The sequence below is a fragment of the Tympanuchus pallidicinctus genome, unplaced genomic scaffold, assembly GCF_026119805.1.
Source record: "Tympanuchus pallidicinctus isolate F22 unplaced genomic scaffold, pur_lepc_1.0 scaffold41, whole genome shotgun sequence".
NCBI lineage: Eukaryota > Metazoa > Chordata > Aves > Galliformes > Phasianidae > Tympanuchus > Tympanuchus pallidicinctus.
In genome coordinates this window covers 1376913-1390578 of record NW_026294760.1, presented here as the reverse complement: position 1 = coordinate 1390578, position 13666 = coordinate 1376913, and the positions used below count along the sequence as shown (strand labels likewise).

Below are 13666 nucleotides of genomic sequence, written 5' to 3'. Positions count from 1 at the left end.
TCAGCTGCAAGTGCTTTCCTGTCTGTGTTTGACCACAGTGTCACTTTGTTTAGATGCCTGAAAGTGAATATTGTTATGTGTATTTGCCTGTGTGAAAGTTGACATTTAAACTTTTCATATAAAATTAATATAAAATGGTGCCATAGAAGTTTGTTTCGTAAATATTACTTACTGTTTTTTCCACCATCTCTCTTCCTCAACTTATGCAAATACATCACAGAATTCAGGGCAGAAATTACTAGCAAGTTATCATGGTTCATCAGGTAGCAGTGATGCTTTGATATCTCTAGCCTGAAGACACAACTTGGATGAAAACAAGGAAATAGAACAAAGCCTGCTGATGAGTAGAGTTCAGTGCATAAACTGGCTTATCTGTTAGTGACAATGGCTGATTAAAAAAATATAATAATTGTCTACTTAAGGAAGTAACATCTTTTTCTTTCAGTGTCCAGTACTTTAGGAGGTAGAATGGGAATTGCACTTCATAGTATCATAGCATTTCTCTGACTGTAACTGAGTTTGCCATTGATAGTGTGGTAAGTAATAGACTGGGAAGATCCACAGTGCTTCCCCCCATAAAGGAAAATAAGAAGATAGGAAAGGGAATGGCAAATCGTTGCAATATCTAGGTGTAAAGGAAAGAGAAGACTGCTGAATTGCTGCTGCTTGCCTGACTATCAGGCAGACACCACCTCTTCAGAATATGTGAGGAAGTGTAGATGGCAGGCCTCTCGTTCTGGGTTAGTCAAAGAGATGATAAGCATGGAGCAAAGAACATTCTACACTGAGACAGTTATCCATCAGTGGCTTTTCTTCTCACATCTGTAGGGAGAGAACAATACAAGCTACATTCTAAAGAACACAATCCCAAAGTTACAGTGCAGTTTCCAGTTGCGCTGTGAAACTGCTTTTTGTGTCATTTAAAACTAGATAGGGATGTAGTAGATGTAAATACCTAAATATTGTCCTGCAGTGCAGCCAAGAGCAAAACAAGACATTCAAAAAGTGTTCCCTGGAAAACAAAAAAGTGAGGAGTATCCCTGTAGCTGGAATAGAAGAAATATTTCCAGTGGATTCCTTGTGCTGGTAGTTCATATGTTCTTATGGCATGTCTGTTTCTCAGCTGTGTGTACCTATTGGTACAGATAGGAGTTGCTATAAATGCAGCATCCTGTAGGCTTTCCCTATAGCAAATAATAGGTCTAAATCCCTCTATTACATCGTGGTGTTTACCTAGGGAAGCCAAACATCTTGTATCTTTTCAAAAAGTTTCTCTGCTTAAAGGGCGCTGTGGTTGTTTTGGAGGAATTAAGCACACAATTGTTGCACTTAGGTTGTGTCTGCCTTAAGTAAATACCTGTTAATTCCATATCTTAAAGCAAAGAGCTTTCCCAGTACTGATAAGGAACTTGTTTCTGGATTGGTCTGTTCTGGGTGGAGTACAAAAAGGATCTGCAACTGGAGCATTGTCATTCCATTCTGAGAGCTCACCCCTGTTCTCCACAGGTGCTCTTCAAGCTTTGGTTACCAGCTGGAGGAGGATTAGGATTCTCTCCCTTCCAGCTGGCTCCTTGGAAAAGAGGTTGTAGTTCTGTCTGAATAATTGTGGTTGATAACAGATGGTCTCCATCTGTACTCTGTAACTCTGGAAACTCAAGTGCTGAAAAAATTACCTTGAAATTGATTTGCTTGATTAGTGAACAGGTGAAGTAGGTCATAATAATAAAGCAGATGTAAGCGTGTCAGAAATGTTACTGTCTGTAAGTGGACGCTCTGAAATAATGCCTTTAGGATGAAATGATGCATGGTGATACAAGAATTTGGAGAATTGGTGACTTAAGCAAAGGCTTGTGACTGTGGGAAGACATGAGATGTTGTGATGGAGTGATACTACTGAGGAGAAGGTGTTTGTAATGGCACACACCCTCAGAAGAAGGTTAATACAGAGTACCTGTCTAAAAAGGATGAGATTAGGCCAGTGCATTGGCTGAATCCCTGTCGGTAGTTCTTTCTGTCGTGGTGATTGTTAACAGAAGTGGAAAGATGCATCTCTGAAGTTTGGCTCTTAAAGGAATCTTATGTACTGCAGAGTCATAAAGCATGGACAGGCAGGGTGGATGGATGATGGAGAACGTTGCTAAATGAATGACAGCTTGACTCCAGAGTCAGCTGCGTTATGTAAGAAGGGAGGAAACAACAGGGAGAAAGAAAATAATCTGCTGTCATTCTGCCTAGTTTCCCAGCAATTTTATCTTATGTCAAAGCGATGGTAGAATAAAACAGTTAAAAAAAGTATAAAGATGAAATGAAGTAACGTCCGTTTCATCAAAAGATGGTTTCCATGTTCTTACAGTAGGTACAAACATGCAATCAGCAGAAAATCTGCTAAATAAATCCTATGTGTGACAGACTGCTGAGTCCTTTGAACTCTGGAGCAGGTGGGTAAGTATGTTTTATTCCTGCCTGCTCCTTTGAGAGTTGCAAGCTAAACTTTCTGAGTCGTGTCAGTCTTCATTCTGCCTGCTTAGATTTTTTGTTTATTTGTTTTCCTTTATTTGTTGCCTCTGCCATCTGACATCTGCCTTAACTTCTCTAGACTCAACAATCTCCCTGGCTGTAGAATGCCTTTTCTTGCAGCAAGTAAAACTGCATTGTGCACTGAATGAGAAATCGTAGCTTTTTTTTGTTATTTGAGAGTCTTGACAGCCTTTCCATTCTTGCTGCTCTTGTGCTGTACTGGATTTTTAGTGAGATTAAAAAGAAAGGACAGAGAAGGGTGTCCAAAAACAGTCTTTGTGCGTAGCACCCAAAATCCCATTGATAATCTGTTTGCTTGTTTGGTGTTGAAGACAAATTAAGTACTCTGTGGACTTGTATGAATGATGAATTACAGGTCTAAAGTACTGAGTTTTCCAGGTATGATTCTATGAAGACCTATGAATCACCCAAACTTACTAATTATTGTCAATGCCTACATCAGTTGCCTGTGTTAAAAAATGGGTTAGAACAAATTATTTCTCTTGCTACTCAGCTAAATACCTGAAAATGCTGAATTCTGTGGGTCAAGAGCCTGGAGTTTCTTAAATCTTACTGTGATGAATATGGTAAAACACTGAGCAGTGGATTTTTGTGTTGAATAATTACATGCAGAGTGTTGGGCTTTGTTTTGTTTTGTCGGTTTGTCCGTCTGGTGTTCGAGGCCCTACAGCTTCAAAAGGAAAGGGTAGAATTCAGTCCTGTAGTTCCACTTGCGTGGTTATCCTGAGTGAACTACAGATTGCAGCCCTCTGTCAGGTGTTTTTAATGTGCTCTGAGTTATCATTCACAGCTCTGTTTCATACTTTTCCTGCAAGTGCCTTTATGTAGGCTACTGCACTGTGTCAGATGCTCCTATCTGCTTGTATTACTTCTCTAACTGAACTGCTTTTCCTGCCTTCAGGGATGCAGCTGATGTTGAAGGAAAGCAGGGTGTAGTATCTAAAGATGTAATTATTTATTGGACGCACAGAAATTAGGTGTTCACAGAGGTCTCTTCCCTAAAATAATTACTTGTTAGAAATCAAAGTCATTTCTGTGGAAAAACAAAAGATCATGGAATGCAACTTAAAAGTTAGGGACAAAGGATATAAGGGAGCTTCTAAGATAAAGCTTTGAGTAAAGAGAGCTGCCAGGCTCCTGAGTCGGATGGTGAGCTGCAGTGAGTGCCTTTGGGCTGCAAATGGGGAAATCTGGAGCTCTCTCCATAGGTTGCTCTCTTCCCCCCTGCCCAGTGACCCTGCAGGCAGGAAATCTTGTGATGTGATTCTGGCAAACAAATCGATTTAATCCTGTGAGAGGAGATTTATTGTCGGTTCTGGGAATTTTATTTAATGATGTTGTGTCTAAATATTTCAAGCTAACATTTTGTGAAGTTCTTATCGCAGCAAGGCACTTACTTTAGTTTGAGTGCCAGCCTCAAATCCTCAGTGATTTTGTTCCCATAGATTTATGGATACCATAATCACCACATAGAATCCATCTGTATATACTGCACTATCCAAACTACTAACCTCCACGTTACTCTTGCACCAGCATTTCAGATGTTCTTTCTGTAATAGTGCAAGAAAAGATTTGATTTGAATGTTCTCAATTCTTCTAATGATCCTGTTTTGTTTCTCTTATTAAGAGAGATGCATTTCATACTTTTCTTGTCTTTATTTTTTTCTCTCCTCTTATTTTGATGTTATCTCATTTTAGGCTGTCTATTCTTCCATTTAAATGCACTTCCCTAAGCAAGACTCAGCTAAGTGAGTTAGAGACAGAATGTCTCCACAGGCAAACACATGCCTGTTGTTGTAACAGACACACAAAAGGTTCTTACGGTTTACTTAGATTTGTTTTCTTCAGCACAAAAATTACTTTAATAACATAATTTGGGAAATATTGTTTGGGGTTTGTTTTTTCCACTATGTACAATAACATCAAAGCATTATCTGTAAAAGAGCTTTGGTAACCTGAAACCCAGCCTAAAGCAGCACCACACCAGTTACTGGGAAGAAAATTTATGCCAACCAAAACCAGGACAGAGACTAACAAAAACCCATTGCCTAGCATGAATTCTAAGAAGCCATCTGTCAGTGCTGCTAGATAGTAACTTCTAGTTAGGATTCTATTATGCTGTAGTGACAGTGGTTCTGTCAGTACTGATGATGGTGGGTTGTTTCACTGCAGAACTGACAAACTAACATTCAGAATGTTTTTGTTGTTTAAAACAAACATAAAAATAAGGGAGGTGAGGGGTGTGTGTGTGTGTATGTGTGTGTGTTTCTTTTACTCTAGCTTTGACTTTGCACTGAAGTGATGCCGACAACAGACACAACTACAAGCAGATGTGTGATGATGGAGCAAACGCAGTCCTGATATTTAGTGAGTCTCTGGTGGTACTGAAATGTTTGCAGAAGGGAGTGTGTTCAGGTTATTGACAATTACCACTGACAACATGGGCTGCAGAGTTTGCTATGAAGGCTTATCTGTCCATTTTGAGTAGCTTCCTAACTCATTTTTCCTGATTTAAGAAGACAAAAGCAGATGGATTGGCCAAAACTGATTTTTTTGGATTTATTTGTTTCTTCTCCCCCTTAGGTACTTTTTTGAAGTCTCCTAAGGGGAGAGGGTATGGTTTGTGTAGAGCATGTTTGGTTTGTAGACATCCTTTGTATAGTAACAACATGTGCTTAGAGGCTGGCAGCCTGTAAGATGCTGTCAGTCTCATTTATTCTGGCTTCCTCCCTCACTGAGTCTGGTGACATCATGCAGATGGATGCTCTTGTGAGAAAAACAGCAGAAGGAGTTGAAAGTCTGCCAAAAATTTGCTGTATGAAACTGAGCTGGCTGCTTCCAGTCTTATTTTCATTCTTATTGTGTGCTTGCATTTTTCACTTGCCAGGATGTTCTTTGCTGAACAAACAGAGCAGCAGTGAGGTCTCTCCCAGCTTTAACATAATGCCCTTCGCTGAGAAGCTTTAGAGGAGTAGCAGTCTTGTATCTATTGACCATCATTTCAATTAAATTAATTATTCTAAAATGTTTTGAGTTCTAATAGTACCTAATTCCCCCCCCAAACTTGAACTCTTTGCTTTGTAACTCTTGTTAAATGTGTTTGCAGTTTGTCTTAGGTGGTAAAAGCAGGAAAACATCCAAATTGTGAAGGTTGGGATTGGAAGAATTGGATCAAAGACTGGACAGTGCTTACGTGTGGGCATGCAGATTTGAAGGACTGTGGGATAGCAACTAGAAGAGTTGAAAAAGATTATTTTAGGCTGTTGTCCTTGCAGATGCCCTATAAAATTCTCTTTGACTAAATAAATTATTCTCAAACCTCCTGCAGAGGATACGTGAAATATTTGACTTCTTTCCCCTAAAATTGTGTGAATGTTGCAGCTTTGCTAGAAGGTTGCTTTCACAAACTATTAACACAGCTGTTGTTAAATGAGGCCAGCTGTGTTTGAGGAATTTTATTTTTTTTTGTGAAATACTTTGTTCTTTATCCTCTTCCAGTCTGCAGAAAACTGCTTATATATTGAAAGGGAAAAACTCAACTTGTGGAACAGTTAATGAAATTCACCCCAAAGTTTTGCCAGTCAATAAGTTATAGAAAAATAAGATATGGGGAAAACCATAACAGGTAGGATTATCCATGTGTCTCTCTCTCTATACATATTTTTTGTAAGGAATATGCAGCTATTAAGGTCATGTCAGCATTTCCTCACAACCTCACTCACCCAGCTGGAAAGCACATACAATCATTTGAAAGCATTATCTAAACTGAAACAATTCAGATGTGAACTGGTAGTACAGGCAATTCTTAATAACTTACATGCAAGTCTGCAGACCACAGTAGGGCTGTTTTTTTAATCCAGGAGCAAGGTATTTTGTATTACACCTAGTGCATGTGTTCTAGCAGTCTGCATGATGCAGTGTTGAGTGGCAATCTGGAAGTATCATGAAGGTTTGCTGCTTGATCATTTGAACGACCTTTATTTGTAAACAGTCAAATTAGGATTTCTTCTGGCTGTTGTTAAACTTTGCTCTAGCCATATGAGGTTTGTATAGGTAGTGTTGGATTTGGTGTTGGTGTTGGTATGGGTGGTGTTGGATTTGGTGTTGTGTTGGTATAGATGGTGTTGGATTTGGTGTTGGTGCTGGTATGGTGGTGTTGGATTTTGGTGTTGGATTTTGGTGTTGATATAGGTGGTGTTGGATTTTGGTGTTGGTGCTGGTATAGGTGGTGTTGGATTTTGGTGTTGGTGTTGGTATAGGTGGTGTTGGATTTGGTATTGGTGTTGGTATAGGTGGTGTTGGATTTTGGTGTTGGTGTTGGATTTTGGTGTTGGATTTTGGTGTTGGTATAAGTGGTATTGGATTTTGGTGTTGGTGCTGGTATAGGTGGTGTTGGATTTTGGTGTTGGTGTTGGTATGGGTGGTGTTGGATTTGGTGCTGGTGTTGGTATAGGTGGTGTTGGATTTTGGTGTTGTGTTGGTATATGTGGTGCTGGATTTGGTGTTGGTGTTGGTATAGGTGGTGTTGGATTTGGTGTTGGTGTTGGTATAGGTGGTGTTGGATTTAGTGCTGGTGTTGGTATAGGTGGTGTTGGATTTGGTGCTGGTGTTGGTATAGGTGGTGTTGGATTTAGTGCTGGTGTTGGTATAGGTGGTGTTGGATTTGGTGCTGGTGTTGGTATAGGTGGTGTTGGATTTGGTGCTGGTGTTGGTATAGGTGGTGTTGGATTTGGTGTTGGTGTTGGTATAGGTGGTGTTGGATTTGGTGCTGGTGTTGGTATAGGTGGTGTTGGATTTAGTGCTGGTGTTGGTATAGGTGGTGTTGGATTTGGTGCTGGTGTTGGTATATGTGGTGTTGGATTTAGTGCTGGTGTTGGTATAGGTGGTGTTGGATTTGGTGTTGGTGTTGGTATAGGTGGTGTTGGATTTAGTGCTGGTGTTGGTATAGGTGGTGTTGGATTTGGTGCTGGTGTTGGTATAGGTGGTGTTGGATTTAGTGCTGGTGTTGGTATAGGTGGTGCTGGATTTGGTGTTGGTGTTGGTATAGGTGGTGTTGGATTTTGGTGCTGGTGCTGGCATAGGTGGTGTTGGATTTTGGTGTGGTGTTGGTATAGGTGGTGTTGGATGTTGGTGTTGGTGTTGGTATAGGTGGTGTTGGATTTTGGTGTTGGATCACTTGCAGTGTGAGTAAAAGTGAACGAAGGCATTGATTAACAATATCAAGTCACTTGCAAGCACAAGCACAGGGTAACTGAGACACATCTGTGTTAAAAGATGATGAAGGATCCCTAAGCAGGGGTTTTGGCCAGTGTTTCTGGGATGACTATGGCTGGAGAATCCTTTCCTGGCTTTCTGTGGCAGTGAAGATGCTGTCTTTTCCTCACCCACTTGCAGACTGTGCTCTGCATAACTCCCTGCAGTTGTTTGATTTTTCTCTTTCTCAGCAGAAACTGTGATCTCTCTACAAACTAAACCTATGAATATGTTTCAGATTGAAAGAGTTTGTCAGATGATTTCATTATAATATAATGTAAACACCTTCTGTGACTTACCAAAGGCTAGGATAAACACCGGTATTCAGGGCGTGGGGTGCTTGGCTTTCATTTCCAAGTAGCCATTCCTTGCTGTGCGGCCTTGATCTGACAGTGAATTTATTCAGGTTGCTTCCACCTAGTGGCTGTTGTAAGGTGCACACATCAGCCTGGGAGAATGCTGGATCTGTAGCAGTGTCAGGATACAGCTTGAAACTTCCCCTTTCTGTGTGAATGGGGAGCAATATGTAACGAGCTGATTCTGCAGGAAGCCATTCTGGAGGTAGCTTTTGCTATAATCTGTAACATGATACAGCTGTGCAACTTATGTGCCTGGAAATGTGCCATGAAACGTGCCACTTTTTTTCATTGTTTCCATTGTTTTAACAAACATTTGTTTTTCTAACAAATGTTTTTATTCTGTATGCTCGCACAAGTCAAAATTGGACTTGTATCTTTGCTCTTCAAACTGTAACTGATAGACTTTTCTTGGAAAATGCAGAATTGGATTAGGCAGAAATTCCCAATCCAACACTTAATGTTACTGGAGGTAAGGCTGTACTTTCCTTCTCATTAGTTGATCAAGTATCTTTAATTTAAACCAATCAGTTGACTGTGCTCATTACTTGAGGAAGCTGTTACATAATGCCAGTCCTGTGGCATAAAAACTTCACAAATTAAAGGTATTGCTGACTAGTTAATACCTAGCTGTGATTTTGCAAGTGTTGCTCCTCCTCTTAAATATCTTTTTCTCTTAGGGAATGTTTAAATAACCTGAACTTTTCCAGAGCGGACAGACCTTTTTGTGTGCTGCTTCTGAGTGCTAAATAGGACACCTGTATAATTTCTTGTGCAAGAATTTCCTTTTGTTTTCACTTTTCATACGCATGTTGATGGTGTTGTGGTAGTTGTCGTTGTTCCATAAGATATTTTATTTCAGTTAACGTATCACAAACGCTTCTGGGACGATGGCTCTCTGGATACGTGATGGGAATTTCTAAGATTACTCTGTTCTGGGATCATATGTGTGTCACCTCGTAGCTCGTTCATTTGGTGACAAATTAAGACATCAACATGCTCTAGTTTCCTTTCTCTTACATATTAATTTGCTGCTCTTATTTTTCCAAGTTTCCTCTAGTCTTGGAATTCCATTCTCTTTTGCCTTTGTGCCTGGCATTATTTCTGCTGTCTTTGGTGCTCTCATTTTTCTTTGGGTTACAGTGCTAATGCAGTATTTACTGTGAGGTGAGAAGCAACACAGTGTGCAGTACATTCTATTTACATGTGATATAAATGCCTGCACGATTAGTTGTACTATGTAATTTGCTGCTTTGATATACTGAGTGACTTTGTTATCTGTTTTTCTCACGCAGCCGGTTGCTGAACCAATTCCAATCTGCAGTTTCTGCCTTGGTACAAAAGAGCAAAATCGGGAGAAGAAACCTGAAGAGCTCATCTCTTGTGCTGACTGTGGCAACAGTGGTAGGTGACCACTTCCAATGCTGCTGGTAATAACCCATCACCTGAGACAGAAGAGTTTAGTGCAGTGACTGACACTGATCCATACGTACTGGGAGTATGCATGTGTGACATGATAAGACTAGCTGAATGAATCTCTTGGTTCTGGGAGGAAGCACTTAAATTAACCTTACACACAAGCAGTTCATTTACTCCCTGGAAGTTTCTTGAAAATCTAGTGATGATGGCTAGCATAACTCAAGTTGTGAAAAAATATCTTGGTGTGCTTTTGAACATGGCCCTGCCACTTACTTTCTAGGGTGCTGTGTATGAGTGGATAAGGGTAGAGGCACCTAAAAACAGGAGTATCTGGATAATCATATTTCTTCATGGAAATACGTGATTAACAAAGTGAACTCTCTGTGAGCTACCTGTGATCATTAGCAGCAGTAGGGTGGTTTTACTGGTATCATGCTCTCCATTTCCTGCAGGTCATCCTTCCTGTTTGAAGTTCTCACCAGAGCTGACAGTTCGAGTCAAAGCCTTGCGATGGCAATGTATTGAGTGCAAAACCTGCAGTTCCTGTCGAGATCAGGGCAAAAATGCTGTGAGTACAGTGGAGAATGGACTGATTTAGTGTGACATCAGCCTTGTGAATGTTCTGTTAAAATATAACATAAAACAGTTCTGGAGTTAAATATTTGCAGCTCCTGTTTTATAGTCTTCCTGACACCTGTCAAATGCACTGTCAGTAGTTTGAGAGCTATGTGTGTATTCTCCCAGATGGTGACAAATTTTAATGGAGGGATTTATGCACATTAAAGAGAGATTAACTGTATCTGTCTTCAACAGGATAACATGCTATTTTGTGACTCGTGTGACCGTGGCTTTCACATGGAGTGCTGTGATCCCCCTCTTACCAGGATGCCAAAAGGTGAGAAGTTTGTGATGAAAGGCATAATTTAATGTGGTGTAGGAAGGGATCAGTGGTTAGAAAGGGCTTCCACACACTTTATTCTCTTAGTTACTTTTAACCTGCTCTTTACATTATTGCTTTTCAGGTATTTAAAAGAAGTCTTCAAGAACTGAGATATAATAGAATTGATCCATGCAGATTAAAGCGGTCAGCTTTGATTTGAGTGAATAGCTTTGTATGTAAGAAAGAGGTTGGCTTGTATGTTTTTGAAACAGTATTTGTTTGGACAGTAGGTATCAGAGAACAGGTCACCTGTGGAAGATTCTTGTTGATAATTGAAAAAAAAATCCTATAGAAGATGATTGGAATTAGTTTGTTGGTGATCAGAGGGTGTGGTAATGTTACTTTTTTACGTTTTTCTGACAATATGCTGCCTGTTAAAGAGGCTTTGCAAATGGGTGTGAGAAATACATCATGGTGGGGTATGAGGGAGTGGGAATTAACCAAATATGAACTTAGATTCCTGGTTTATGCATTACTTTTCTTTGCATACGTATCTGTGGAGAGCACCTTTGATCCGATTCTTACGTTTTCTTTTGGAAAGCCTGGGGCCTTTAGTTCTGCCTTTCTTCAACGTAGATGTTCCTTGCGTTCAGCAGTGGACACTGTGTGTTTTATAGGTATGTGGATATGCCAGATATGTCGGCCACGTAAGAAAGGAAGAAAACTTTTACACAAGAAGGCAGCACAGATAAAACGACGCTATGCTAATCCAATAGGACGTCCCAAAAACAGGTTAAAGAATCAAAATGCAACGTAAGTTTCTCTATGAAAAGGAACGAGGTGTGTGATTCTGTAGGACAGTGAGCTTTTCTGAAGTGTTGTGTCTACTTTCTGTGAGATTTTTTATGAAGAATTTTTCGTTCTTTAATACAAAATTTCTGAAGAGCTCTGTAAAAGAATGAAGTAATCTCAGAGTGATCTGGATCAGTAATCTCAGAGTGAAATAAATCTCTTCATTTGTGTCTTGATTTTTTTATTATTATTATTATTCTTTCTAATGGCTCCCATTTTCTTACAAGCTGTTCCTTATAGTCACTGATTTATTCTGCTGTTTGTGTCAGATCTGTTATTCTGAATGGCTGCTTCTTCTGATAGGTTTGCTTTGCATTGTTTCTGATGCTTAGAGAAACATAAATTGGAAAATGTAAATTGAAACTTTCTGTGTATTCGTTCTGTCTCCTGTCTTTTGTAATTTCATTTATTGAATTTAATGACTATCTGTTATTTATACTCAAACTAATTGCTCATACTGTTCAGCGTGCAGAACCGAGGTGCTTAGAATTAGTTCACATTTAACTTCTGTGTGATACATAAATAAATAGGGAAGATACTAATCCACTCTGTAAGCAAAACCAAACCACTTTACTGGCTCTTACCATATATTTCCCTTTGTTTCTTTAGATCAAAAGGACCCTTCAGCAAAGTTCGAACTGGCCCTGGTCGGGGTCGGAAGCGTAAGATAACTCTGTCCAGCCAGTCAGCATCATCAGAAGGAGGATACCTGGAGCAGACAGATATGTTGGACTACTGCAGAGAAAGCAGTGCTACCTTGAAGTTTAACAAAAAAACCAAAGGGCTTATAGATGGCCTTACTAAATTCTTCACTCCCTCCCCTGACGGACGAAAAGCTCGAGGGGAAGTGGTAGACTATTCTCAGCAGTATAGGATCAGGAAAAAGGGTACCAGAAAATCTAGCACTTCAGAGTGGCCCACAGGTAAAGATTTTTCACTCTGCCAATGCAGGTATTTTGTACTCGAGGAAAATGTTCACAAAGGTTAGGATGCTGAAGTGATGGGGCTGGGAAGTTACTCAAATGCAGCTATCTGCATTGTAACAGCTGGAAAAGGGAAGAGGAGACCTTTGTCACTTTATGATGGCAAGATGTGATTAGGAACTAAATGATTACCATCAGATAAAATGTCCTTTTGATAATGAAGAGCTGGCTGATAACCCAAACAAATTTGGTAAATAATGTCATGTTTGAAAGAAATAACATAGGGTGTAACTAATGCAATGAAGAGCAGCATGTAGAAGTATGAAATGGGAAACAGATAATGAAAACATGCCTGAAAGACTTTTTTTCTGATCAGGCTTGCATGCAAATGCTTCTTGACTTTTCCTCCCATAGAGGAGCTTGCTTCATGTAATGTTTGTCTTCCTGTTGGAGAGAATCCCTTCCTTGAACATGGTTCTACTTTGCTTGTTTGTTTTTTTTTATTCTGTTTGCTGGGGTTGCTGGTTTGGGGGTTTGTTTGTTATGTTTTGTTTGCTTGGTTGGTTTTGGGAGGGTTGCTTGGGTAGTAAGCATCCTGATTTTAGTTGTAGCAAATATAGCATTTAAATAATATTGATCCTTCTTTGTGAGAGGAGCAGTGGTAAGCCATTTATCCACAGTGGTCTCGTTAGTTCCATGATGGCGTTTGAAACGTGAAATCCTAAGTGATGAGTTTTGGTTGAATATCTGACATTCCTTCTCACGTGGTCAGAAATCCAGAAATGGTTTTTCCTTTGTGGTCCCAAATCTGAGTAGAAAATCTTATTATGAAACTCAACAAAGTGACTGAATGCAGATAGAGGTTGCTTCATGCTGCACTGAAAAGCATGTGCTCCTTTGTAAATACAGATGTGGCAATTTTTTCTTTTTTCTTTTATTTACAGACAATCAGGATGGCTGGGATGGAAAGCAGGAAAATGAAGAGCGCTTTTTTGGAAGCCAGGATGTCTTAACTGAAAAAGATATGGAGTTGTTTAGAGATATTCAGGAGCAAGCACTGCAGGTAAAGTTACTTTTTCAGCATTTGGTGCGAAGTACCTTACTTGTAAAAGAGGTAAAATTATACTGAGGAACATGGAGTTCAAATAAGACAGCTTGCATTGAAGCTGTGTAAGTGTTGTAATTTTAGCTTAGAAATCTTTCACTTGGAAAATCACAAAATCCTTTTTTTTTTCCTTCTTGCATAGAAAGTAGGGGTGACTGGACCTCCTGATCCACAAGTTCGATGCCCCTCTGTCATCGAATTTGGCAAGTATGAAATTCAGACCTGGTACTCTTCCCCATATCCACAAGAATATTCGAGGTATGACTGAACATTCTTCTTCCTTCTGCTTCAGTGTTTATGGGAAAGCTGTATTCCAATAAGATTCTGTGTAGGGCAGAGG

The 13666-nt window shown here is 39.8% G+C and overlaps 2 protein-coding genes across 3 annotated transcripts in view; both read left to right on the top strand.

Moving 5' to 3' along the window:
* Positions 1 to 13666, top strand: part of KAT6A (lysine acetyltransferase 6A) — a 32689-nt gene that overhangs the window by 5015 nt on the left and 14008 nt on the right. Inside the window, exons 4-10 of the mRNA XM_052701847.1 lie at positions 9443 to 9551; positions 10019 to 10134; positions 10380 to 10461; positions 11124 to 11259; positions 11908 to 12221; positions 13166 to 13284; positions 13469 to 13584. Coding sequence (XP_052557807.1) covers positions 9443 to 9551; positions 10019 to 10134; positions 10380 to 10461; positions 11124 to 11259; positions 11908 to 12221; positions 13166 to 13284; positions 13469 to 13584 — 992 coding nt within the window. The remainder of the gene's footprint in view (positions 1 to 9442; positions 9552 to 10018; positions 10135 to 10379; positions 10462 to 11123; positions 11260 to 11907; positions 12222 to 13165; positions 13285 to 13468; positions 13585 to 13666) is intronic.
* Positions 6944 to 9432, top strand: LOC128089982 (uncharacterized). 2 transcript variants are annotated; one of them, XM_052701890.1, is made up of 4 exons: positions 6944 to 6991; positions 7124 to 7156; positions 7190 to 7326; positions 7687 to 9432. In XM_052701890.1, the coding sequence occupies exons 1-4, from the start codon at positions 6955 to 6957 to the stop codon at positions 7723 to 7725; spliced, it is 246 nt and encodes an 81-aa protein (XP_052557850.1). In that variant the 5' UTR covers positions 6944 to 6954; the 3' UTR covers positions 7726 to 9432. The 2 variants fall into 2 exon arrangements, 1 of the variants encoding a protein (XP_052557850.1); XR_008210737.1 differs by lacking the exons at positions 6944 to 6991; positions 7687 to 9432 and adding an exon at positions 7487 to 7627 and having other exon boundaries at positions 7080 to 7156; positions 7190 to 7321.

What these genes read in the sequence shown, in the direction of transcription:
- LOC128089982 (XM_052701890.1), top strand. Translation starts at nt 6,955, where the DNA reads ATGGGTGGTGTTGGATTTGGTGCTGGTGTTGGTATAG. An exon ending in TGGTGCTGGTGTTGGTATAG is followed by an intron (nt 6,992 to 7,123) that starts GTGGTGTTGGAT and finishes GTGTTGGTATAG; the next exon opens with GTGGTGTTGGATTTGGTGCT. An exon ending in TGGTGCTGGTGTTGGTATAG is followed by an intron (nt 7,157 to 7,189) that starts GTGGTGTTGGAT and finishes GTGTTGGTATAG; the next exon opens with GTGGTGTTGGATTTGGTGCT.